General features: G+C 37.3%; 6 protein-coding genes across 8 annotated transcripts; all 6 read right to left on the bottom strand.

The window, feature by feature from the left end:
* Positions 1–3,233: 3,233 nt before the first annotated feature.
* Positions 3,234–5,981, bottom strand: LOC110759940 (uncharacterized). The gene is made up of 5 exons (XM_021962087.2): positions 5,381–5,981; positions 4,681–4,937; positions 4,031–4,121; positions 3,738–3,810; positions 3,234–3,605 (listed from the first exon to the last, which is right to left on the bottom strand). The coding sequence occupies exons 1-5, from the start codon at positions 5,440–5,442 to the stop codon at positions 3,552–3,554; spliced, it is 537 nt and encodes a 178-aa protein (XP_021817779.1). The 5' UTR covers positions 5,443–5,981; the 3' UTR covers positions 3,234–3,551.
* Positions 5,982–6,513: 532 nt separating this feature from the next.
* On the bottom strand, positions 6,514–8,540 carry LOC110759939 (Ribosomal protein L36). Of its 2 annotated transcripts, none has more exons than XM_088244188.1 (3): positions 8,340–8,540; positions 7,726–7,879; positions 6,514–6,840 (listed from the first exon to the last, which is right to left on the bottom strand). In XM_088244188.1, exons 2-3 carry the CDS (start codon positions 7,875–7,877, stop codon positions 6,672–6,674), a joined length of 321 nt encoding a protein of 106 aa, XP_088100314.1. In that variant the 5' UTR covers positions 7,878–7,879; positions 8,340–8,540; the 3' UTR covers positions 6,514–6,671. The 2 variants fall into 2 exon arrangements, with proteins under 2 accessions (XP_088100314.1, XP_088100313.1); XM_088244187.1 differs by having other exon boundaries at positions 7,726–7,882; positions 8,340–8,536.
* A 3,145-nt stretch (positions 8,541–11,685) lies between these two features.
* LOC110759889 (uncharacterized) lies at positions 11,686–12,747 on the bottom strand. The gene is made up of 2 exons (XM_021962031.2): positions 12,372–12,747; positions 11,686–12,224 (listed from the first exon to the last, which is right to left on the bottom strand). Exons 1-2 carry the CDS (start codon positions 12,541–12,543, stop codon positions 11,935–11,937), a joined length of 462 nt encoding a protein of 153 aa, XP_021817723.1. The 5' UTR covers positions 12,544–12,747; the 3' UTR covers positions 11,686–11,934.
* Positions 12,748–14,320: 1,573 nt separating this feature from the next.
* LOC110759947 (phospholipase D alpha 1) lies at positions 14,321–17,915 on the bottom strand. The gene is made up of 3 exons (XM_021962095.2): positions 17,528–17,915; positions 15,066–16,956; positions 14,321–14,988 (listed from the first exon to the last, which is right to left on the bottom strand). The coding sequence occupies exons 1-3, from the start codon at positions 17,621–17,623 to the stop codon at positions 14,552–14,554; spliced, it is 2,424 nt and encodes an 807-aa protein (XP_021817787.2). The 5' UTR covers positions 17,624–17,915; the 3' UTR covers positions 14,321–14,551.
* A 751-nt stretch (positions 17,916–18,666) lies between these two features.
* On the bottom strand, positions 18,667–21,919 carry LOC110759960 (uncharacterized). 2 transcript variants are annotated; one of them, XM_021962106.2, is made up of 9 exons: positions 21,451–21,917; positions 20,893–20,985; positions 20,681–20,785; positions 20,380–20,532; positions 20,194–20,292; positions 19,877–20,005; positions 19,454–19,633; positions 19,162–19,278; positions 18,667–19,000 (listed from the first exon to the last, which is right to left on the bottom strand). In XM_021962106.2, exons 1-9 carry the CDS (start codon positions 21,784–21,786, stop codon positions 18,815–18,817), a joined length of 1,398 nt encoding a protein of 465 aa, XP_021817798.1. In that variant the 5' UTR covers positions 21,787–21,917; the 3' UTR covers positions 18,667–18,814. The 2 variants fall into 2 exon arrangements, with proteins under 2 accessions (XP_021817798.1, XP_021817799.1); XM_021962107.2 differs by having other exon boundaries at positions 18,859–19,000; positions 19,140–19,278; positions 21,451–21,919.
* A 3,428-nt stretch (positions 21,920–25,347) lies between these two features.
* LOC110759890 (ethylene-responsive transcription factor WIN1) lies at positions 25,348–26,464 on the bottom strand. The gene is made up of 2 exons (XM_021962032.2): positions 26,240–26,464; positions 25,348–26,137 (listed from the first exon to the last, which is right to left on the bottom strand). Exons 1-2 carry the CDS (start codon positions 26,317–26,319, stop codon positions 25,486–25,488), a joined length of 732 nt encoding a protein of 243 aa, XP_021817724.1. The 5' UTR covers positions 26,320–26,464; the 3' UTR covers positions 25,348–25,485.
* Positions 26,465–27,451: the final 987 nt, after the last annotated feature.

Genomic DNA, 27,451 nt, shown 5'->3' with positions numbered 1-27,451 from the left:
GAAAAGTAAAATGTTGGCATGGCATCCATTGAATCCATTGACAAGTTCAAGTTGTGCGAGTCAACATAGAGAGATACAGTGGTCAAAATTTGTTTCCCAATAGAGATAGATAGAGGACATACATGCATTATGTATGCATACATCAGAAATGATGAATATGAGGGAAGGAGAGTGGGGCCCATGCCATATGCCACCTGGTTCTCTTCCCTTGGACAAATTAAAAAGTCGATGTGAGGATGTGCAATGAATTTGTAATTAAATAATATTGTCTGTAGGTCCAATGTATGTCTCAAAATATAACATTTTCAAGACTAAAGTAGGCTTGGAAAATAAATAATAACAAATATTCAGAGTTGGGTTGGGTTAGAAATTAGAATCAATCAATGGATCGCTTTCATTGAGAGAGAGAGAGAGAGAGAGAGAAGAGATGATACAAAATTTGGCTTTTTTCTTAGTTGGGTTTTTCATTTTTGGTTGCTTTTCTATTTAAAGTCGATAGCTCCTACCTCTATTCGTTTTCTTCAAGATTCCGCCAAGCCAACGTACCGACCATTTCTTCTTTTTATTATTCACCAACTTTTTCCTTGTTTCGATAACTTGCTTCTTTTTTTAACTTAAATTAAATTATAAGCGCATAATCAGGTTAAAAAGTTGTTTATATTATGCTTTGAAAATAATTAGTTGTAGAGTAAAGTAACTCCATATTTGGTAAGTAATATTTTTAAAGTGTTGCTAATACAAAAAGTAGTGTCAAAATCGTTTGGTAATTTTTAATATAAAACTATTGTAACTGTGAATAATGACTAAAATAGACATGATGTGGAAAGTGTTATGTGTTAATCATGTGTTGGTAGTGGTGGTGGTGGTGAAAGAGATGAAGGTGGAGTTGGTGGTTGTGATAGTGGTGGTGGTGGTGGCAGAGGATGAGGAGGATGTGGTGGTGGTGGTGGTGGTGGTGGTTGTGGAGGTGATGAATGTGGTGGTGGAGTTGGATTTGGAAGTGAAGTCATTTTTAAAAATGAATTATGGTACTTTGGTAATTAAAAAAATTCATTAAAGGCTCATATCTGTTTCTTTTGAAACCAGCTTTGAAAAGCAACCCAAAACCTGCTTTTAAAAGTTGCTGTCAAAAGGTCATTGCTTTTAAAATAATTAAGATATTTTATTTTTACCAAACAATTTAAACAACTTAACTTTAAAGTGAAGTAAGTTGGTCCATCTCTTTTTAAAAAAACTAAAAAAATTTAAAGAAATGGTTAAAAGAATGCATGCATTGCATTTTTGACCTTTTGCCTTTTTTTGTTTGTTGTGGTTAGAAAGAATGATTTGAAAATGTGCATTGAATATAAGAAATATGAAGGTGTTTATTACTAGAAGCCAGGTATGAGGTGGGGTGGGATTGAAAATGCGACCAGAAACAGGGATGGAACGAATGGAAGGCTAGAAACATTGGATCCTCTCTCTACCCCACTTGGTCTGGGTCTTTCTTTCTGTAATGTGGAGTCGACTAGGTAAATAAATAAAGAAGACAAGGGTATTTATGTAATTCAAAAATAAAATATCTTGAAAATTTCAAACCCTCTCCTCCCTCCGTCAATGAATTTCCACAAGGTTCCATGCTCATCTAGAAAAAGGAATAAAGAAGAAACAAACAAGGAAAGAAAGTACACATCTCTATTTTTTCTTTACCAAACACCCCAAATGAAATAAATACAAAGAAAAAAACCCATTCCCCAGTCCTTGGGGTAGTAATGAACCTTTTGGAGTGGAGAAGAAGGAAGGTACCCGTGGTGGTACAAGTAAGTAGAATGCGTGTTTGGTCTTTCTTGGAATGTTTGTGATTTGTATCTGGTCCGCATCTATATAAAATTAATATGTAGGTACCACTATAATAATAATAATAATAATAATAATAATAATAATAAAGTTTCATATTACTTTTTCCAAAAGTTAATATTTATTTGAGCGATCAACTTGAAGTCAAAACCAACCAACAAGGCAGACAATTATGCCAGCTAATAACACACAAACATCCTCGTGCCCATCAAGATCATGTTTCACTACACAAATGCGATTAGCTTAATTAATTAGCTTAATTAAGTTAATGAATACTGAGATAAGCTTGCCAACAAACTCTGTCATGAATGAAAAGGTGAAATGAAATAAAGGGAAAGGTAAAAGGTTGGCACAGGGTTCATGTATGTAGCAATGGCATGCAAAAGTCTGAAATGACCAAATAAATTTAAAATATTTTATAACAAGAGTGAGAATTTTAAATTTGTTGAGAATGTAGACTCAGTCTAATGGTTTTGTTGAGTCTTTGATTCTTAATTTCTCTCCGTAAGTAAAGTCTTTGTCCTAATATTATCTATGCCGACTTTTTATGATCTAAAAATAAGAGCAGAGTTCTCTTTTATCTCGGGAGATTCTCTTTTACATAATTTCTAGTCTTTGCCGTTAGATTGCGTGCATTAAATGGTGACGGTATTTTATCTCCCCTCTTAAGGGGGGGAGGGGGAGATTTAATATAAATTGAGCAAGTTGTTGAGCAAGTTGTTGAATTGGATGGGAGGGGGGCTTGCTTTGTCAGAAAAGACAGACTTTCTCACTCAACCCACCACCACACCACCACACCAACGTACCAAGTGGAGGAAACCAAAAGAAGAAAAGCGGCAATCGATGCAACTTGGTGGTTTTCCCGTTGGAGAGAGAGCCCCTGCGGATGCCAGATAAGAGTGTGAGAGGTCTTGCTGTAATGCCGGCTTAATTTGGCAGCATTTTCGATTGGCTGCGAAGATCCGTACACCGTAGGAAAAGCTCAGTACCCATTTAGGTCCCAATACGGAACGGAAGTCGTTGCTTCTCCGCGGACACAAAACAATCTTTGTTTCCACCAAATCAAATTACGACCTCCCCAAATATACACGCATTTGCCTTTTCTAACTTGGACCAGCAAAGGTGCGTCCTTGTTCATGCATCAAATAGCCGGCCAGCCCGCCAACCAATTCAACAACTTGCATGCGTCAAACTGCGTCCTTGTCAAATTCCAAAATGGTCCAATTACAATTTCGCTGCACCCTACATGGGCTGCGAAACATGCATGCATGTATGCTTCGTAGTACGACTGACCTTCAAAGAAACACCACTGCTTTCCCTCCTAGAAGAAGATAGAGAAGAAAAGAAAAAGGCACCGAAATAGAAAATGCTTACACATTGGGGGGAAGAAAAAAAAAGGACAGAAACAGACATTTATACATACAAAAGATCACCATGAGATGAAGCTTAGTTTAGTATAGTTTTGAAACACTTTATACTTTTGGTATTCACGCAAGCAAAGGCAACTGGTTCTCTATCGTCTGCGGCAGAGGGCATGTTCCACCGTTCCATGGGGGCACACAAGATGAAAATATCACTGGGTAAAATTACAATTAAACTTGAAACATATTTTCATCGTTCCGGTTCCTTCTTTGCCCCCGGCATGTAAGCACGACTCTGAGATTTACAAAGATCAAGTATCTTTCTGACATTAAAAGGCAGAGTCTGATACTCGCTCAATCGTACAGCCCCTCCTGCTCCCATACTTCCACGAGAAAGTCTATCATGTCCTGTCAATATGAACCCAATTAGCATTTCAACATGACAAACTGACATAGAATCCAATACAAATATCAAGCAAAACTGCCAAATCAGATGGAAGACCTAACGAGACCCACCGCTAAAGGAAAAAGAGGACTTACTGACAAAGGAATGCGCTGCGTGAAAGACTGTCTCTGTTTGGTTCCAACCAATCTTTCATACGTTGAATTCCAACTGGTAAGGACATAGTTAACCATGGGGTGAAAGATATATGCAAATTAAAATACAAAGCATACAAGTTTATGTGATACATTGGAGCCAGGATTAACCCATAGTTGAATATATTATTTCTACCACATACACCTGCTAATACAATTTCCTCCATTCAAGAAGTTGCAAAAGCATTTAGTTCATCAGCTACTTGGGAAATGGTAAAAGAGTACAAGTAACATACCTTAATCTGCTTTCCCGACTTGTTGGAGTATGATTTCTAGGCTTGCCACTTCCAATCCACTCAAGCCTGGTCTGGTTCCAGAGAACAAGACCTGCAGTTACAAAGTGTAAATGCTATAAGTCAACATTCTACACACTTACAAATATTGAAGTTCACAAGAGCATGGATAAGGATTATACCAAACTCGACTAAAGGAGGATTTCAAAAAAGTACCAGCACCAGAAGTAGATAATGCATTAGCATAACCAGATGGAGCTTATAAGTATATACAGGAACAGACTTTCAATTTACCACAAGGAAATATAAGAAATCAAAAATGTCTTTGAGTGCTAACTTTTGGTATAAACAAGTACACCATATTTCTTCAGAAACTTACTTTCAATATCGCAAAGTTAAATTCTTATCAGTACGCATGAGGTTCGCAACATAGTAGTGAAAACTAGGGAACTTTACAGAATACGTTTTGTTTTCTCTTTTCCATTTCCCTCTATTTATATATTTTAGGCTCCTCTTTTCTTGTTAAATGTTTGGGATTGTAAAAGAGACATGGGTAAAACATGACATGACCTCTTAGCACATATTTAAACAGAGAACACAGAATTGCCAGACCAAAATAAGAACGGTATAAATAGCATACAATGAAAACTTGCCATTATTTACAAAGTCAGACTGGCTGCTTGTGCTACCAGCCACACTGCCATGGGTGAGGGTCTGGTTGGAGGTGCTGATGGATGAGATGCTTCTCTGGGATTGAAGAGCACTATTGTCCAAGTCGTATGTACTGCTGCTCCAAAAATCATCTGAGATGCCAGGTTTCTTAACAGTTCGACCTTGAATTCTCAATCCCTTGGACGGCTCATCGACGGCAATAATTGGTGTGGGTTTAGTGCAGCATCCAAAACAACCACTGCTCTGTTAAAACCCAGGTTAAACCTTATTGCACAATTAAATTCCACCAACAAAAGACTCTATAGTGTTGATACGGGAGTTACAAGTGTTAATATGTCAAGTCAATCACTCAAAGTGGCTAAATACCATCGATTCCGATACAAATTCCAATCCCAGGGGATTTCATTTAACATCTGAGGGAAAATTATTCAATACTCAAACTGAACTTGCCATTGTTACCAAAAAGACCTCAAATTTTTGGAACCCAGATGGAAAATTTTCTTAACTTGGAAAGTATTTATAATCTGAAATTCGCTCCCACACTTAGAAAGTCAAATTTTTACTACTATCCAGTAAACAGCAAGTCTAACCTTTCAAAAATAGCAGATTTGGAATAACCCGAATAACTACCATAAATAGCAGATACAGAAACAAAGACACTAAGTGTAATCGAAGACTTACCCCATGCAAGCGAGTAAGTGACGGATCCAAGTTGTCACGGAGGCGTTGAGAGTCGTCACCATTTAGTCTGCAAGTGGAGTGAGTTTTGCCGGGAACATTCAAAAGCTAAGCGCCGGTTCCATCCGCGAAAACAAACTTTAAAAACAATGAATTTGGAGGTTTAGGGTTTCCAGTTTTCCAGTGAAGAAGGGAAAATCGAGTCCAGTGTATAAAGAATTGATGAGAAAGTGAGAGAGAGTCCGCGTGGACTTGTATTTTCTTCGATTGTGGGGAATCGTTGTTTTCGATTGGGTGATTTTGGATTTGTTTTCGAAATTATTTATTAAACATTAATTAATTAACTAATTAATACGCTGCTGGAGGCGGGCGCGGGCTCTGCGGTTTCTTTCTCCCACTTGCTTGTTCAGTGTGCTGCTGAGGACGACTGAAGAGAAGGAAAATATCTTCAGATTAAAGGTTAGTTGCACTTAATTTTCTTTTGGGTGTTAAAGATTGTGAGCGGCAATTTCCAGGAAGGCTCAAGGCGACGCTTAATTGGCAAAATTCTACGGGAAAGTGTCATATATGGATCTCTCATGTAAACTTTTATATTAGCCATAAGACCATTTCATTAAAGTCAAGTGAAATTACTATTTAAATGAATCATGCAATTAATATGAAAGTCCACATTTATGATCCATATATGGTACCCTTACCATAAAACGACTCCGATGGCAATGTTGATGCTTGACTAATATTATTAGGTTTTTATGAAGGTATGTGAGTATGAAAGAAAAGACACATACATGATTGGGTGCCATTTTTTGGTCAATTAAGATATATAAAGGCTCGCCTTTCAGGTATGACTTATGAGAGATGGGTAGACCTACCCGAATAATTCATAATTTTATATGGATTCGCTAATTTGGTTCCATATAATCTGTAAAATGAATATGAAAAGAAAACTCTTGCAACATCCAAATTACGTTTCCCTTTCATACCATCTAATTCTTTTCTAGGAAATCAGATAAAGTGTCCTTTACAATTCGAGCCATCTCATTTCCTGAATTATATATGTGGAGCAGGTAAGGTCGCTACTATCAGAATCTCTAGCACAGCTAAGTCTAAACACACACACACCAGAAAGCGAGGGAGAGATGGAAGTATTATATATAGTAGCATATTAAAAGCTAAAATCCAAGAGAAAAAGAGAACAGCTTATAACATTTTGAATATATCTGGCAGCACAAACAAAGAAAGGAACCTAAAAACTGAGATAAGGTTTGCATTCTTCCCATTTCAAATTTCAAAGTTACTTGGCCTTGTTGAACAGCAGGGAGGCCAGGCCCACCCTCCATCCAAGTATCGTAGAGGGTATAGAGGGCATCGAGGGTTCGTGCTTTTTGGGTATCAGAGAGGCCAGTCCTGCTTGCACGCTGTGACCAGAGCTGTTCTCCAGCTTGGCACTAGTCTCTGCGTACCTGATAAGGATTCAAACATTCAACTAGAAAATTGCCAATTTCACTCCATTGCCACATCACATTTCTATAGGAAGTTCATGTGTAAGAGAAAGATTCGCATGTGAGATATCTACATACAGATATGCAGCAGTTTGTGAACATACAGATTCACGTGTTAGGTTACTACTAACATGTTCTGAAGTTTTTAAAATCTTTACACATATGACTAAATTCATGCTATATGCCAGACAGAACTAATGAAAAAATGAAAAGTTACTTTCATATCAGCAAAAAGTATGATTATAGACAGACATGCATGAAAAACACCACATGGAGCAGGTAAGCTAGATACAATAGTGTAAAAAATGGCAACCACCATCTCAGAAGTTAGAATTGGACGACGCAGTAACCTAAATCCTTGACTCCATAAATTGTTGTTTCTCTTCTGCCAAATTGATGACTAAAAGCATTGTAACCGCTATGAGTTTTGCTCTATGGAGAGATTGCCAAGTCCTAATCTCCTAAATAACATTTATTATACAAAAGGAGTCTCCAGGCCACCTTATGCAGGCCTGCCAAATGAACGTCCACATACGGTAGGAAAAGTGCCTTTTGTGTGCTTAACCTGCGTGCCTATGATAAGAGGTATCCAAGAATCACTTAGTAAAACCACCCAACGAACTATGTACAACAAATTTACAAGAGGCAAGGGATCTCCAGGTGTTAGGGAAGATTTGGAGTGAATTCGTCTAACATGTTTTGTTCTGTCTTAGATTACGGAGTGCTTAACATGGGAGATTCTGAATGGGATGTTTCCTTTTCAGATTAACGCAATCAGAAGAATTTGCCAAAGTAAACATATAAAAGTATAAAAAAAGAGAAATGAAAGCATGAAAGGAAACGTACATGGAAGACACCGTGCCTTCATATGCAAATGTTGACATGCCCTGTCTTTGCTTATGCTTGGGATTGGCTGTGCAAAGCACATAAACACGCCCACGACGTTTAACTGTCTTACAAAACTCACACATCTTCTTCACAGAGGAACGCACCTTCATGGCTACTGAATTCATATATTTTTTTTAAAAAAAACAATAATTTAAGAAATCATCAAATTCAGCACCAACCCAAGTCATGCTTGAGATGACTAATGAGAAACAAAAAACAGTTGCAAATTGAACAAGAAGCTGGCAAAGTAATCAGTTAAATTTTCAATTTTTGTAAATGAAGGGACCTAATTATAATATGGCATCACCATCAGTAGGTTCAGATTATCAAATCCATGAGAGATTCACAATCCACAGTATATTCATAAAATCCATATTAAACCAAAAACAAATGCCGACTGTTGGATCAAAATCCGCCTTTTATTCAACTAAAAAAACAGGTAAAACATGCATAAATAAAACCAATTACAGAAACCCTAGAAACATGTAGAAATTACTAGCACGCAATAGCAAATGTTCAGCAGAGGACAATTCTATACATATTTTCGTGCATCAATGGAGCACAAGAAGTACCTGATGGCTGACAACGACGGCGTTTGGTTTGGTTGATAAAGAAATGACCCCGCCTCTCCCTGTAGTGGGGGTGTGTGTGCTGCTTCTTCGTTGTTCTTCTTCAGCGTCTGCGGTAGAAGGTAATGGGCTTCGGGCTTTGGGCTTTTGAAGAGAATAACGCCTGTAGCAGCCGTGGGAGGAGCCAAAAAATGAAAAAGAAAAGGCCACCGCTTTGTTTAGAAGCCCACCAATGATCATTGACTATCGCCATTTATCTTAAGTTTGAAAATATTTTTTTTTTTAAAATGATGACGGAGACAAACAAAACGTGGGAAGCTAAATCAGGAATCTTTTGTGTTGAAAGATATTTGATAATAAACAAAGAATTATTGGTACGTAGTGAAATGGCACGTAACACTAAAGTGACAAGCATGATTAGTACAGGGGCTAACTAAATGTTTCCGCTGATGGATGAAATTTGTTGGCAAATTATAAACAAATGCGTTTGATTTCCGGAATCTAAGGATGCCGATTAATGATTCTTTGCTGTAATTAGTTAATAGTTATATATGTTAGGGATGTTCCAACATTTGTGATTATGATTTAACTCTCAACAACCCCATGCCCGCTGATAAAGTACAGTTAGGATTAGTGTTAATTAAGTGATTATTAACACTAGGGTGATGATTTTCTCACTTCCTTTTTGTTCACTTACACTCCATTTTATTTTTTTTAAAATACTTTTTACTATAACAAAAAAAAAAAGTGTAAGTGGACAAAAGATAAATGTGAAAATCAGTCTCAAATTCGAACCCTAATGACATCAGTTGTCTGTGTGAGAAACCCCCTCCCCTCTAGTTTGGACTATCGCTTTTACAATTTTAAAAAAACACACTAAGCTTGCTCATCCTTATCTTCAATTAAACCATTTTATTTTGGCTACTTTAGTGGTGAACAAATTAATTTCAACGCTTCCATTTGATGTTTAGGCAAGCTTTCACCTTTCCCACCTAATCTGCCAAATCAGATGAAGTCACTTGTACTAATAAATTAAACATGTTGGAATTTGATTGGCTAGTTTTTTCTTCTTCTACTTTCCATTGATCATTTTTAAAGTACATTATGGCAAGCCACGATGAGGTAAGATGAGCACACTTAGTTGTAATTTGCAAAGTTTAATATTAGATTTTATGTTAAATGCAGCATAATTAAAGGCTTAATTAAAGAAAGCAAAAAAGCAGTGGCTCTTTTTATCGACTGAATGAAGGGCCATTGGACCACTTCAAAGAGGAAAGCCTCCTCTTTCTTTCTCTTTTTCACATAGAAAAATGTTACGAAGTTGATGAGGTCACAAAGAAAGTGGATCCAGGAAGCATCTACCTATAGATTTTGCAGATGTCATGCTCCTTTTTACTGCGCTGTTGATTTGTGGATGGAACTGTTTGTGAGTGTGTTGGTCATCTTCCACTGCTATTATATGTTTTTCGCCATTCATCCAAACCAAATTAATCATTAACTTTCTTTTTCATGATGAAATCATCATGGTGGTGGCCCTTAAACCATCATTATTCAGTAATTAGTGAGATATTTTTTGGGGGGTTAAAAGTAGTTACTCATGCTTTCGAAATGATGTGTAATAATCTTCGCTTGACTAATTGGATTTGGTGCATGATGCACTATGAATTGCCAAAGCTAGAACCGACATGTTGGCCAGAGTCACAAAGCTTGCAAGAACACTGCCCAACAGGGCCAATCTGTTACACATCAAATCTCCAAGCATGATGAAGAAAATAATTGTGGGATTTCAAAAGGGCAGTCTTTAAATTACCTCCAAAGTAACCAATTACAACCCAAATTGACATCTGGTGGTGGTGAGTGAGGGGGCTAAGAACAGAAGAAATACAAGACACGAAGTTTACAAATTTGGTTGGTTGGGTGTGATTTGGCGACCAAACAAAAACTGTGGAACTTGGAACATGCTTGTACTCCAAATAAGAAAGACATAAGAAAATAATCAAATTGGAATTTAATAACAGAAGAAAACAAATTTGGATTAAACAACACACAGAAGACATATGGGATGGGATGGGACGCACCGTGAGGCATGAGCCCCCACAAACAACAATACTGAACCCTCCTTTTCAGCAAAATGCAACAACAGCAGCAAGACAAAGATGATACATATATTCTATGTCTATAAACCAATAAAAATTTCAGTTGCCCATTCTGCTTCTACATGTTTTGGTTGGTTTACTTTTCTCCAATCTATTGCTTGCCATGTATCATCCACAACCACAAAGCCTACACTCTACACCCACATGATGATGGAAGAAAAAAAGAAACAGAGAAGAGAAATGCAAGGAAGGACTCTATTCTATTTTCTCCTCTGTCCTTATTTGCCATATTTCTATAAAAAAAACAAAATTGACCACCATTATATTCATTTTTCATATGTTCTGTAAGAGTTTTCAGACCCCCAATGACCTCAATCAAAATGGTGCATGCATGTTTGGCCATTTTTATAAGTGTTTCTTTCTGGAATATGTTTGCTTTTCACTAAGTCAAGAATCAATGTTTTTTTATATTTTGATGATGAGTTAGTTGTGGGAATCTAATTAAAATGCCAAGATGGAGATGGGCCAATAATTTTATGTTTTCTCTGTGTATGTTGTTGATAGTTGGCTTTGCTTCTTATCCAAGGTTTTATCAGGTCAAGGAGTAAAAGTCTTTGTTATTTGATTGTGTGATTAGGTAAAGGTAAAGGTAGTTGGCTAGTGGGTAGATAGAGGAGGAAGCATCCTGGCAGTGGCAGGCACATGGCTGTGTTCACACTCTGCATGGATACACATGTGAAGGAATTTCTTTGTCAAAAGAACCACACACATGACATAAAAACACCCACACAATATTCAATTACAATCATCAGTCAAACCCCAGCAAGTTGTGAACAAGTTCAGCCTAAGAAGAAGAAGACCAACTCTAATTTTCACATTGACGTTGTCTCTGTTCTCTTCCTTCTTCAACAGGGTCAATTTCAAAGGGTTTTTTGTTTTTGTGTGTGTGTGGATTTGGAAGTCTACCAAGTCACAGGAAACAGAGCAAAATGGTGACTTGGATGCTTCGGCAAATTCTGTAAATGTAAATCCCATAATTAATTGGCATGTTGTGGACCCTGAAAGAGGAGAGACATTGGAGAGGCACTATTACAATCCAACCGTTTCTTTTGATATTTTCTTTTGGTAGCTGGCGACATTTTAAAGTAAGAATGAGGCAGCTAGAGATACACAGAGCCACAGAACAGAAGAAAGATGTGAGGCTGGAACTTGTTGAAAATTTTCAGTTGCTTAAAGAAACCCAAGAAGATTAAGGATTGAAATATCAACAAAAAAATGTTCCATTAATTGAAGAGGATCCACCCTGTGCGGCTGTGCCCAATCAATCATGTTACTACAAGAAACATAATAAAACGGCAACAACGACCAAAACCTGTGGGCCCATCATTCCTTACAATTCCGAATATTCCTTATAACCTCAGAAGAAAATTTTGTACAAATTAAAGAAGAAAAAGAAAAAGAAAGAACTAATCTTTATACACAATATACAGAGAACGTGTGAATCAGTGTGAGTAGGCCAATCGGTGAACGACACGATCCCTGAGAATTCCATTGTAGAGAGCCGCGCGGTTAGCAGGCATTGGTCCTTCGAATTTTTGGGCACTTGTCTTTTTAAAATTCAGTACTGTAGATGAAGTTGAAGATGCCGACGAGCAAGAAGAAGAAGAAGAATTGGAACAAGTAGAGGTAATTATCTGATGCTGCCTTCTAAACTCCTGACCATCTCCACTTGGATCCACCACATCCTCTGCAAAGTGCACCTTTTTGTTCTTCTTCCTCCTCTTCTTTCCTTCTGCAGACCCAACAAGAAAAATTAAAGCAACCATGTATATAATTAGCCATTCAACCATGAGCCAGAGAAAACAGAGAATTAACCATGAAACAGAGAAAAACAGAGTATTAAACACGAAACAGAGGAAACAGGGAATGTTAAGCATACCAGAAGATATACAAGATCGTAGAATTTGAGGTGAGGACTGGTTGATTTGGTCAACAGGGAAGTGAGAATTGGGCAAGGATTTCTGTAGGCGAAGAGCTAGGAGGATGACAGTGCCAGAGACCGCCATGGCCGTGGCCAAGACCACCCCTTGTGAGCCTAACACTGAAGACATGATCTTTTTCTGTTTCTTTAATTTCTCTCCCTCTCCAAGAAGAAGAAAAACAGAAACCAGAAACAAAAGAGAAGTGGACTTTACATGAATGAGGGAGAGGGTAGTGTGGTTTAATAGTAGTATACTTGGGTTGGGGAGCTGGGCTAGAAGGTGGATAAATAGTTATGGTGGTGCAGTGGGAACTACATGTGAATATGATATTGAATTCAGCCAAATGGGGGTTATTTTATTGTAAATATTTTGATCAACCATTGGTCATTAGTTTTTTTTTTTTCTTTTTTGGGTCCTTTTTTTTTATTTTTATATTTTCCCTCTTTGAATTGGTAAAAATGTGTGTTTTTCTGTGTCTCTTTGTTGTGTAGTGTCGGCTTATTAACTTTTGCTCGTGCACCGCACGGCTGTGCCAAATGGAGAGAAAGATGTATTATTGGTGACGTCAGTTGCTTGTTTGGAAATTGGAAATTGGAGAGGAACTGAGACTAACTACCTCAGCAGCATTACTTCTTATGGAATGTGGAGGATTAATTAGAACCCTTGCTACGTGCAATGCACCCCTCTTGCATAACCCGAATCTTGTAAGTTCCGATCCGCACGAAAGGCCTAACGATTTGAGCACTGTTTCGGAGATAGACATGTATGTAAAGTGCATCTCTACTATTTTGTGAATTGTGAGTATGTGAATATGCTTCCAATTCAATTCATGAGTTTGATTGGTGTAATAATTGGGATCAATTTGCAGCAGCACATGGGTAATATTTATTTTACCCAGATGAAACAGGGAGTAGTGAATTGCACTGCAATATAAGGAGCGTGAGAATGGCACAGAATGGGTTCAATTATTAGGGTTTTTCTTTGAATATACGCAGCCTTAAATTTATCATCCATGACATGTCAAAGCCGTTCCATGCCAAAAGATTGGAGTTCTTGATGGTCAGATCTAGTTGAAGATAGGAAAATGACTTGGGACCAATGGAGTCAGAGTCTTAGAGGTTTGATGACAGAAGAAAAGAAATAAAATAATGTAGCAAGCTGCACATGCATCAACCTCGCCAGTTAATATTCTTCAGACCTCAGTCACAATGTTACATGTGGCCCTGTTAGGTTCCCAAAAGCCAATAGGCAATGGCCTTAGATTGTGGTTGGGTGTTTCCCCAAATTCTAGAATGGATAGACCGTATGAAAAACATTATGAGTACTGGTTCAAATATTTTATTATATAGAGTTTGAGTAAGATAAGGAACAAACAAGTTAAGAAAGGCAACTTATTAAAAGATAACATGCATGAATGAATTTATCTCAGTATTTAACCTAATTAAGTAGTTGACAAGATAAAGGTTCTAGACCCTTTTCGAGATAATCAATATCTACAAGTCATCACTTCTTCTGCAAGGAAATGGTTCTTCTTAGAGATGTAAACATATGAGTTTGAATAGTTGAATAGGAATTATTACCATAATTAGTTGCTGCCTTGAAGTGTTTATGTAATGGTTCCAAAAGCAAATATCAAATCCCAATAATTGAAACAAACAGATTTGAAAGGTTGTTTCTGAAGATGGTCTCATCAAAATAAAGAGGAGGTGGGTGGAGAGTAGGGTGTTGAAAGTGTTTACATCTACAGCTGGAGAGAAACTACAGTGTTATACCCGTTACAAGAAAGTTTTTTTCCCTACAGCTGGCTGTTTGTTCAAAACATTTAAGGTAGACATGTCCTGTTTTGAGTAGTCAAATAAGTACAACAATTTGCTGCTGGCAAGCTTATAAGTATAACCCTTCTGGAAGCAAAAAAAACTTTTAAAAAATGTGAAATTTGAGACAGGAATAGTTAATTAACAAGTGCACACAGCATAAACTCAGATGTTGAAGCCGTTGAATCACAAGATTTAAATTAAATACAATAGGTGTCTGGTAATCCATTTATGCTTACGCTATGTGCTCATTATATCAAGACATGATTACAATGCACCTAGCGGCTAGCATTTAAAAGAGAGAAACAAAGGAGATCATCACTCTAAGTAGTGAGGATTGATGGAAGCAACTCAGATTTGGAGCCAAGAACTCGAGCCTTGGTGTCTGGGAAATATCCTGTTCCAGGCAACTCTGTGATCTCTCCATTTGCAGCAGCAACCCTAATGGGGTAGCTAAGCAAATGCCCTGGCAAGTCACCATCCAATGTCTCACATGAAAAAAGGTCCCAATGCTTTTCAGCAATTTGGTTCACCTTTCTGATGCATTTTACACTCTCTGGTTCAAGGAAGGTGTCATCAAGCAGGCCCAAGTGTTCATACCACAATGCCAATCTGAGACCATGGATTTGGCCCCTGGCTGCCTCTCTGGTTGATAGGTGATATGGTTGGTAGGCTCCCATGGCAATCTCTGTGTCCCTGGCACCATCCATTGACCTCTGATTGATGTTGGCCGATCCGATGATTATGTACTCATCATCAACTGCAAAAGCCAGACATTTCAAACATTTTAATTAGTACAATCTAGTTAATTAAGAAGAATGTGATAGATTGGCTTACCTATCATCACCTTGGCATGAACATAGATCATGAACCGCCTGGCTTGCTGAGCTCTACTATAATCTGTATCATGTTCTGGTTTTTCTGGAGGTTCATATTCTCCACTTCGCTTCTTCTCACGATTGCCAAGGCAAAAGAATGTCAAATAGTCCCTGGGGTTTGCCTCAAGCCCCTTGGCTTGGAGAGCTTGAACAATGTCCTTATACATCATCTCCATTGTCATCTTCTGCCAATGCAATATTGCCTGAACAGATTGACTTTCTGGGATACCCTCTGGCCACATGGGCATGACAATGTAGACAGTAAATTTTTCTCCAGCTTCAATCTTGCTAACAATCTTTAGAGACAGTTCCTTTGGAATCAAATGCAAAGCACCAACCTCCTCAACTTTAAGGGTATGATCTGAATGCCAAGAGAAAGAGCTTCCAAGAAAATACTGGTTTTCAATGTAGATAAAACTCTTTGCTCGCCGGATGGCATTGATATATGCATCCTGAATGCTTCGGTCAATCACATGATCTTTCCCACTAACAAGGCCTGCCCTAGCAGCATCTTCAGGAGAGTCAGGAAATCCAAATGCAGCTCCTCCATCGATGGACCGGAACAATTGAACATTCCATGTTTCATGGTCTTGAGGGAAGATAACTGGAGATGGAGGTATAAAGGTGTCATCAAGTTCTCTCAGCTCAACAAGCAAGTCCTTCCCACCTTGCTTCCTCCATCTTTGCTCAAAGTTGAACAGGACATCCCAGGCAATAGGCCCTTCTAACCTACAATGAATGTCATGCCAAGGCTCCCTTGGTCCACCCTTTGTGATTGAAGCACCAGCAAAATTGGGCTGATGGAGATCATTCTGGTGGGTTGTGCCTAAAGTCCTGAAAATGGGATGGGAGGGAGTGTCATATCTCCCATCACAAAGATCAATGCCACCAATGAAGCTCACAATCCTCCTCTTTTCTAATCCTCCATTGGGCAATTCACCATCCACCACCACAATCTTCTGGTGATGAGTGAACATGGTAGAAACCTCTAAATCCTGGATAATGCTCTGCCCGTTGTCAGGATTTCGAGGACATAACACGCAGTGAACTTTCGTGTGATGAAAGTAACTTTCGGTATCTTCATCGTGGGTAGCCATCACTCCATCTCTCTTTAGCAACCTCACTGAAGTTCTGTCATCCCAAACAAGCATTAGGACCTGAACTCCTTCATTTGCCTTCTTCTTTAGAAGCTCTCCCAGAGTCAAATCTCCTCCTGGCTTTTGCCTCTTTGGGTCCCTTATCAATGTGATTGAAGTACATACAGACCAACCTGCTATGTATATTAAGTGCTTTGCATTAGAAATGGCATTAAAAACATCTTCCCAGCACCGATGTGGTTCATAGCACTTGGCCCCAGCAAGAGGGATTTTTGGGATGAAATTGTCTGGGACATGAGCATCTTGGTAAAGGGTAACTCTGCAACCCTTCCTCTGGGTGAAAAATGTGTATGGAACACCTGGGAATTCAGGACTTCTGATTCCACGAGACCAATTAGGGTCTTCGTTTACGCTTGAGAAGCGTAATTTCACATGGATTTTGGAACCTCCATGTAAAGGTTTATTGTTATTACCCAAGATCTTAAGCCATCTGTCTACTACTTCTCCGTTAAGGAGTTCTGCAGCAGGCATGTAAGCTCTTCCAATCACTTTGGCCCCAATAGCATTGTCTTCTTTGATAGAGAAAACAACATTAGAAGCCTTGTGGGCGCAGTAAATATGAAAAGATTCACGCCACCGGGGGTTTTTAGTTGCATTTTCAAGCAGTCTGGTTCGGCCAACTCTCGCATTTTCCAAATCAATCGTAGCATAGAGTTTGGAACCTTTCCCAAACTCAACTGACTTTTTAAGAAGCTACAGTTGAAATCATAAGTTAGATCTTTTACATTTTGCAAGTCAACATAAAATAGAACCATATTAAACCAAACTTAGAAAGTTAAAAGGCTTCTTTGCAAGTCATTTATGGATATAGATCAACATGCCATTATTGACTCAAGGACGAAATATCATAAATGTTGCCATTATTGACTCAAGGTCGAAAATTCACAAATGTTACTGTGCGCTAGCCACTTTGCAGGACGAAAGCACAGAGCCAAATATAAACATGGAAATTTGATGATCACCTGAGTATCTATCACCGCTACTCACTCTAGCACAATTTTTGTTTAAAGGAATACTTTTCATCAGTGAGAATTTTGGATGATATGTCAGAGAAAGACATATGCTAAAATTAAACTTGAGAGGTAAAAGAAAGATTAGATGACTTGATCATCAAGTCTTAGACTGAGGCATAATTTTTCTCAGATATGCTTCAAGAGAAGAAAACTGAATGACAAAAAACAACCACAGAATGATTTAATCTGCAGATATTCAATGCAATTCAGAAAGAAGAAAAAAGAAAGTGACATATATAATATGCATATACCTTGCAGAAGAAGATGCAGTAACTACCAGCCATGAGCCTATCAACCTCGTAGATGGTTGCATGAAGTACGCCATGCAGAATTACTGTTTGCACCATATCGATCCCTCAAATTGTATCCCGGAATTGAACACAGGCTTGCAGCTGATCAGTCAATCAAAGCATGACATGAATTGAAGTTAAGCATTCACAAGTCTTAGCAAGGGAGAAATAAGAACAAGTTGTAAAGTTGAACAAAAGGTATGACCAAGAACAAACAAGTCAAACCAAAACACAAAGAATAACAGATGAGATGGAGTTGTCAATTCATGAAAACAATATATATATATCTGTATATAAATATATCCAACAAAACAAATCTGAATTGAAGCAACGTGAGAAATTTCAATACGTATATTGGAGTGGTTGCGTTTCAAACGGAGTTGAAGAATATAAAAACACCAAGATATATATAGGCAGTGGTGGTGCAGGTAAAACCAACCTTGTCTCGGCTAAGCCATGTGATGTGTATGTAATATGTATAGCCGAGATTAGGTTAGATATGTTTTTGAAACTTCAAAATTTGTTAACGTTTTAAGTATATATTATTTGGTAACATTCGTTCCTAACTGTCTCATTCTGCAAGTGTCATTTGTGTGCATTACCAGCTAGCAACCATTTTCCAAGTCTTTTATTTTATTTTGTCTCTTTTTTAACGACCAATTGGTGGCTGAAAACAAGGGTCATTTGATGCTGCCCAATAAGAAAAGGTAATTGATTAATTTTATGGAAAAAGTATTAGTTACAATGGTCGGACCATGTCATCATATTATGTGGTACAAATCAAATTACTGGCAAGACCTTTTTTTGCGTCGTAGACTTTTCCTTTTGACTTGAAGAACAGTTCATGCAGTTGAGGAAAAGGAATAAACAAACCTTCCCAGTTGATCACCAATGGGGTTTTATTTCTTTAACGTGCCAAATTGCGAAATAATAAATCTTCTGCAGCTGATTTTGAGGGTCAAGCTGTGAGCTGTCCTCACAGGGATGTGAGGTAACGTTGGTGAGACCCTCATGATCTGAAATTCATGAATTTCAGGCTGGTTGGACAAGGTAAGGTTACTTGCTAATCACATTTTCTATGTCCTTAAGTTAGATGCTGGTTTCTGCAGATGAATTACACCCCTCTGAATATGTATCATTGAAAATTGTTTGGGTACAAATTAAGCTAAAGCAACAGCTCTCGTCTTGTTCATCGTTACAACCATGGTAAGGGAAAAAAATGTACAGAAAATAGTATATGTAATGGATTTACAGGGTCAAAGACAAACGATAGGTAGATGGGTCAGAACTAAGATCCCGAGCTACCTGGAGGAGGTGTTCTATGTTAATGTCTGGGTAGTTCTGCAGAAGCTTCAAGTTTGCCACAAAATCGCCACTTAATAGTCTGCTTTTCACGCACAGCAACATTGCGCAACAAATTTTTAGAAGCATATCCTGTAGAGTTTCTACCAAGAAATCAGTATTTGTTCATAATGGTGCAACATCATAACTAAAATAAAAAAGAAAGGAGGAAAAACAAAGCACAATAGCAATAATTGGAAGTAGCATTGGAGTGATTTACTGAGTTACTAACATGTAAAGAGAGAGAGAAAGACCTGTACACCATAAGGACTACTCAATAGTGAATCCCAGATTCTCATGATGCATTGGAAATTGAACTCCTGTGTAAGCAGCAATGTGATCCACCTGAATGCATAGTATTGCGGTTTCACCTGCTTACAGAGGCATATGTTATAAGATGTGAAGTTAGGCTCAAGATAAGCTGTTGAAGACGGTAAAACTTCAATGATCTAGGAATAATATACAACTTGGAAAAGGCATCTCAGTTCAACTTCACCAAGATTTCAAGAAAAAGCAACTCTTGTAATTCCCTTTGATATAATTTACCTTTGTAGTGAACTCAAGATGCCTCCACAATTCCTCATCGTTGGCTTTCAATAACTCTGACAAGCGGGAAAGAGTGGAGAGTATGCCCACTGCACTGTTATCCAGTTGTTCGCAAAAGTGATCCACTGAGTCACTCAAGAGTCGAACAAAACAAGAAAAGCTATCTGCTTCTGCATTTGCCTGCAGAATGAAACCATCATATGGCTTTATTTCTGTTTACACTTGGACAAGAAAGTATAACCTTTAAGGCATAAAAAGAAGATGGAGGCCAACGAAGTAAGTACAGAAAACATTCCACAACTCGATTTTAAACTTCCAAAGTATTTGCAGGATAAGGTCCTCAATAGATACATTTTATATCAAACATAATAAGCCAAAGACATCTAATATAAAGACATGAAGATTTCCAGGGAACTCTCTTACAGCATTTTGCTCATTGGTGTCGGTGCTAAAGACATAGTATATTGGTGCCAAGACCTCATTCATGCCTTGCACATAACGGATCACTGGATTTAATTTTGCAAACAAGAGAAGAATGCTTCTCATTGATTCCTGAAAATAGAAATGCAGCAAAGATCCGGTGAGTTGCACTGATAATCAGTCTAGTTGCTGGACATATGAGCCAAACACAACAAGGTGACCAGAGTAATCAGTGAATTTGGTATATATCCTGCTTGAAAAGTGTCAGTAACAAGGAGACCAAATTACGAAAAATAGTTTATTCCATGGGAACCATGTACCCTGTGTTTCCTACTGAATGATGAGTCCCCTGAGAAGAATTTCAAATCTGGGTGTGTGCGTTGTAAATCACGGTCTATCTGTTCTGCAATCTCTGTATGCTATAAATAAATGTGCAGAATGATTAGCATCACCTAATTATACAGAAAACAGCCAAGATACAACCTTATAGTGAGAAGACATCTTACCTGAAAGTACTGGTGCCATACACTAGCCTTACCAAGGCTTAAAGGGTGATCTTCCTCAGAAATTTCATGTCGCTTCAGCGGTCCAGCTACAACACCGTCAGCAGGATGGTCGCAGTAACTCAAAGCACCAACTTTTTTCCTTGTGAGTTGTGACTGTCTAGATTCAAGATTTTGATTAGTGCATAATAAAAACTAACCAGAGTAATGCACCTGATGTATGTGTTTTGTTTTGTAAGAAAATTTCTGCAAATAAATTGCTACTGAGTAGTTTGTTCACTATGCAACTTGGGGAGCATCTTACAGGACTCACGAGGAGCTCCTCTTTAAGCTTGGCATATTTTAGTCGATTTTCTATCAGCTCTTTTTCCCACAAATCACGAGAAGGAGGTAGATAACCTAAGAGCAGCTGTGTGCATAAATAGTAAGGACAATCTTTCAGTACTTCAAAACAGTAATAGAATTTACATTGCAGAAACTGCTACTGACGGAACAAAGTAACCTGTAGTCCTGTACCTTCCAGGCAGTTGCCCGCAAACCTCCCCCATCTGGAAGCCCTGCACTAGCAATTCTTTGCAACTTTTCCAAATTTATCTCCGGCTGAGAAAGCTAATTGCAAAAGAAGAAATGAAAAGCTTAAAGCTGAAAATTAGCAGGACAAATAAAAAAGAAGAAAATCAACAAATTGCAAAGCCTAATATGACCTTATATGATTTCTGAGCAAATGTAGGATCGACAAACTATCAAAATTGTCTTGTTTGTTGGTTTTAACTCAAACAAATTCCACATTGATAGAGATTCTTCTAGGGTTACACCTTCGACCACATTGCAAAAAAATTTCCTTTTCTTTGTGACAAATTCCCAGTAATTACACACAAACACAGAACTAAACCTACTAAACTCCAGAACAAACCCTAACTAAAACAACAAATCAAAAAATAAACAAATAAAACCAATAATTTACATCAAGAATCAAAATGCAGCATCACATTCACACTAAAATTAAATTGCCCTCTTCCATAAATAAATAAACTGACAATTTTTGCTCTCTTCTTTCGCTCATCAGATTCTCACCTCATACTCAAGATCGGATCTTTTATCATCAGCCGCAATGGCTGCCAACACCGAGACCGAACCCGGCCCTTCTCTTTCGGGTTTGGGCCTGACCCTTAAATCGGATTCTCTATCCACCTTCTCATCATAATCCTCGTCATCTTCGTCATTCTCACTCTCTCCGCCCGACCCATACCCGTTGGGCTGAATCGTCTCGAGCTCTTCACCGGACTCGAACACTAAATCGGACCCTCGATTTCCCTCCTCTTTGTCTTCGAATCCAGCGACCAAGCTGCCCAGCCGGTCCGGGAAGGCGCGCTTGGCCTTGTCCGGGAGCTTGAGCTTGCCTTTGAGCATGGTGGCCGAGTTGGGACTGAGTTAAGAAGGATGATAGGGCCGAGTTGGGTTTGTGGATTTGTGTGTGATTGCATTGGAACCGGTGAGAGTGAAGAGAGAAAGGGTTTTTCGGGAGCCATGAGTCGGATTGAACTCGACAGTGACTCAGTTTCGCGCTTTCTGAAAGAATGGTAGTTTACCGTTGAATGGTAGGTCGGCCCACGTAGGACCCGTAAAGTCTTTTTTGCTATTTTTCCTTCCAATCATTGTCTGCCACATCAAATAAGTAGCTTGGACCCCAAATCTGGGCTACAATAGAGAGAGTACCTCCTGCTATTAGGCCCAATTAGGCCCAAATCGTAGGTCATTTATTATTGGTTGGGCCCAATCTATCTGTCTCTCTTTATTTCAGCCCAAAATTTTTCATTTTTTTTAACATTATTTTTAATTTGGCAAAAAACTTCCCCCCTCCCCTTTCCTAACTTTGGCCCACAAAAATAAAACATTATTTTTAATTTGCCAACGGGTAGCCAAGTGAAAAATGACTTTGATTTTCGGACTAGTAATTTTAGGTTCGAAGCTCTATAACACCTTTGTAGTGTGTGTATGAGAAACCTCTTCCCCTTTTATAACTATGACCTCAAAAAAAACATTATTTTTAGTTTGTTTTTAATCTTTCTTGTATTTTTATGGATTTTCATTATTTAAGACAAGCTTTGCTCTCACTTTCTCATCTCATCTGTCGAGGCATGTGGAATACATTGCTGTTCTTGTTCTTGTTCCCACCAATTCCCTTTTGCCAGAGATGCATGAAAGATGACAAAATATCTAACAAACAACAGTGACCCTTACTGATTATTGGCACCACAACATTTCAGCTTCAAAATAAATGTAATATGCTTAGCATTTTCCTATTGGTGTTTAGAAAAAACCTTAATGGGGGACAACAGTATTTTCTAAATTGATTTGAGTTCATTTTCAAACTCTGGTGAGAGGCCAGCTGGGGACCCTAAATGAAAAAACAAGACAGCTTCTTCAAAGATGTAAAGGAAATTGGATGAGGACATTTATTTATGATATCAACCAACTACTTACTATATATGTCAAGTCTAATTAGTCTTTGTTTAACTCTTTTATTTTTACTAGTTTACCTTTATAATATCAACAAATTTACCTGATTCTCCTAACAATATTGTATAGATTTTGTTGTTGTTACCAAAGTTATGAAGGGGAGGGAGGAAACTCACCCATACATACAAGTACCATGGGCTTGAACCCGAATCACTTGGGAGTACACCAAAGGCCTGACCAATCTAACTAACACTCCATTGGATAATCGTATTGTATAAATACATACATATAATATGTGGGACGTTTCCTTTTCGTATCAAAATATATATATGTGTCGGACGCATTTTAAAAAAAAAAAACCAGACTATGATTTGGTTGGAGACATGTCTTAGATTATCATTATACAATAATAGTGTTCTATCTTAATCAATTGCGACATGTAGATTGACCAATCACGAATGATGTTTATAGTAGAGAGAGAGGCTGAGGAAGGCTTTTGGAACATATATATATGCTTACCAGTTACCACGACCCTCATCACTTTTACACTCTCAGATCACAGAGAGAGAGAGGGGAGGTTTTTATTTTAGTAACCTCGACTTTAAGAAAGTGACGTCCATGCAAAATAGCTTTGTTTTGTTTTATTTTAGAGTTCTTCCAATATATACCCTTACTACTACTATATCCTAGTCATATACCCACCTACTTTTAAATCTTTACTGAAAACCCAAATTTAAAATAAGTTGCTATGCGAGATAGATTTGTCCTAGTATTATTAACTAAATTACATTATATGCCACATAGCTTCATATTTTATTTATAATTTATTTTCAAACATATCATTAACTACCTTAATTATAATTAATACTCCCTATTAATAGCATATGAATCACTCCATTTATTTTGGTTGGCATTTCCCTCTACACATCGCCAATCCCTAAAATTTCTAACAAACAAAAAATCCCTAAATTATATATCCAATAAATAATATACCTATACAAACTATAAAAATGTATATAACATAGGTACTTTATTTACAACCAAAAAAAAAAAAAGGGATCTTCACTTTGTAATTGAAATTTATGAAAATGTTTTTATGAATTAAAAATAGGTATATTATTTACAAATATATTTTTTTGGGTCAGAAAATAAGTATGCTGTGTAATTGAAATCTCTGCACATTTTTCATAAATTAAAAATATGTACATTCTTTATTTAAAAAAATAGGTGTATTATTAATAGGTACGAAAAAAATGTATATTATTCATTAAAAAAAGGGTGGAAAAAATAGGTACAAATAATAGGTACATTATTTTATGCTAAAACTTGACAGGTATATTAAATGTTTCTTCAAACATTCAATAGGCCCAAAAACCATAACTTTTTTAGATACTGAATATTATTTATTTTTTTTAAAGAAAAACTTACCCTAAAAATTCCTAAATTTAAGCCAATTTAAAACACCATTTCCTATCTAAAAAAAACACTATGACATTGAATTGGAACTAATATGTTCAAAGTATATTCAGCATAATCAATGGAGAAAACAACAATTGCAAATACATAGGGGTATTTTGGGAATCTCTGAAAATTACAATAAATCAGATTTTGAGCTTGATAAGGTAACTTGATGAGGTGGATCCTAATCATGGGTGTTTACTTATAAAAAATGAGTTTTATTAATAGGAACAAAAAGTGATGAATTGCAGTTAAGAGAAATTCAATTTAGAGGGGGTAAGCCAAATTTACTTTAAGAATAGCAACAGAGTTAATTACTACGAATTAGGGGATGGCACGATACAATTTCGGAAGATCAATATCCCCAAAAGAAACCCTTATACATACTAAATTACGTACAACAATTTTCACAAGGTGATTCGTCATGGTACGTAGAAGAAGAAGTACAAATCAACAAATTTGACTAATCACAGTGATTCTAGCTCAATCATGTGGGAATTATCACCCTTTCAATAAAATAATTATTTAAAAAACCAAAAGAATTCTGATGATCTCTCTTTTTCACTGTTAGGAACAGAATTATTTCCCCGACCAAAAACAAAGGAATACAATTATTTCCAAACACAAGACGAATTAATATTAGTATATATATATATAGTGAGTTTCTATTGAGAGGTCCGTCAAATAAGCTTATTTGAGGGACACCCTTGTAAGGTCCACTCTGTATTATATTTCACTAATCCAAACTGTTTATTTTGTAGATATTTATTCAAAGATTATCTCTACAAAAAAATCACTTGAATCCGATATCATTTGACCACTCAATTGAATTATTGAAATTTTAGTACTTTCTTGAAGTACTGTGTTTATTGATTTTGTAGGATACAATTAGATGTCGAAGTGGTTTCCGATTTGCCTATTTTTTTTCAAGAATGATCTATGATTATAGACTTAAACAATACTATACTTTCTTAATTTTAACTAAGGATAGCAGTCACTCCTCTTTTATCTGCACTTTCAACTGATTATTTTGCTAATTTCTTTGCACTGAAATTAAAGAAGAAGTGTTAAAATCACTAGCCTTAACCAAACAAACATATGTATATATAAATACTATATGAAAATATATATAAATATATATATGTATATAATATATATAGCTAGTAATTAAAAAAATGAAGACTGGTAGAACTACAAGTAAAAGCTTTCCTCCCCTGGTTGAATGCCAAATGAAGAATTATTAGGACTTGGACAATTTCTGTTAAGCAGCTCCTCTATCATCTGCAGTGCAATTTTCTCTTCTTCATCCATCTCGGCTATGAGTTCCGGCGCCCTTGCTGATGACGTTGACGCTGATGACTCAGAAGTCGACATTATCAACGGTGATGATGATGAAATACTTTGGCCATGATCATCAGCAGCGTTAGTGTTATTACTGTTCTTCTTCTTGCCAAGCTGAACAGTCATGACCCAGTTGGAATTATCAGAGCGTTGACCGGCTCGCTTTTGCCAGACTCCAATGTGAGAGCTCTCATTGTCGAGCCTCAAGCATGTCATGGATGGAGATGGAAGCTTGCTGCATTTCCTGAGCTTGGCATGTAAGATTTCTGATAAACCCTTCGGCTCGGATAGCGAATGGTCCAAGTCGCTCGAACTACCTCTGGGGTCTGATCCGACGGCCATGGCGGCGGCGGCAGCAGTAGTAGTATCAGTATTAGTTTGAGTGGTAGAAATTGGGAAATTGGTTTTGGCATTTCGGCCACTCATCAAAACAGCTGCTTCATCGTAGGCTCGGGCTGCCTCCTCAGCTGTCTCAAATGTGCCTAGCCACACCCTTCTCTTCCTGCCCTCATCATCACACGTAGACATATATATAGAGTGACGAAGTTGTAAAAGAATGAAAGAAAATAAATATAATGTGAGTATATATATATATATAGCTTACAGTAAGGGGTGGCGAATTTCTGAGACCCAAGAGCCCCAGTGACGTTGCCTGACACCTCTGAACTTCTTTGATTGCACCATTTTGTTTGTTTATTTGAGAGAGAGAAAGACTGATCTATTGATAGAGAGACGATAGGGTACAAGATGGACGGGGATATATAGAGAAAGTAAAGAATGAAAGAAGGGGATGGAGAGGTCGCAGAAAAGTTAACAGAAGGAAAGGCTTACATAGATATGTAGAAAAAAGGTACACTGTCGGCCAGCTAAAAGCTTACTATACGTACTGTGTTTGCTCCTTGTAATTAATTTCGTCAACTACAATATACACAGTAACAGAACAGTACCCTGTCGTCAATTATAACTTGCCTTTCTTCAATTTTGGGCTTGACTTGTCCACCAGCTGCTCTCTCTCTCTCTCTCTCTCAAATATTAAAGATATTACAGACTTATTGTTAGGGAATTTGGACAAATAATTGTCTATATATATATATCATTGAATGAAAATGGTAATTATGATTTTTACATATATAAGCTATAGGCTATAGCAAACTAGTTGTACAAATTATAACAATAGGGCCGGTGTACATATCTTCATCTTCATAGTTAATATCATGTCTATCTCCAACGAGCTAGCTAATTAACGTATTAATTGTCTTTTCCATGATCACTTGAATATACAAAAATCATTGTATGAAATTAACTTCTTCAACCTCTCGTTCCTCATGAACCCGAATACATTGGAAGGACTTCACGTGGGACTATAAAGACATCGATAGATAAGTGTACTGTGATGAACTTGTAACAAGTTAAACAATGGATGCCTTGAAATGATAGGAAAGTGATTTTAGAGGCCGACTTATCAACTCCTCTCTCTCTCTCTCTCTCTCTCTCTCTCTAGGCTCCATATATATGGTCAATCTCATGTATCAACATCATATATATTGTAATTTGTACCCTCTCTCTCTCTCTGCCATATATATATATATATATTATATATATGCATCATATTGTAATATTTTTGTGGGTTGGGGTTTCTTATTTTCAGCTTCTTCCTCGAAATTGACATTTTACCAAATTGAGAACAGAGCACTACTCTGCAGGTTCTAACTGTACGTACTGGTGTGTGAGTTATATATAATTTCCTTTTTTCATTAATTAATTGTTAGTGTTTGGTTAATCCTATGAATTATCGAGGTAGTCGAATGTGTAATGA

This window comes from Prunus avium, chromosome 7 (genome assembly GCF_965620075.1).
Source record: "Prunus avium chromosome 7, drPruAviu1.hap1.1, whole genome shotgun sequence".
Taxonomy (NCBI): domain Eukaryota; kingdom Viridiplantae; phylum Streptophyta; class Magnoliopsida; order Rosales; family Rosaceae; genus Prunus; species Prunus avium.
This window is presented reverse-complemented; position numbering and strand designations above follow the sequence as displayed.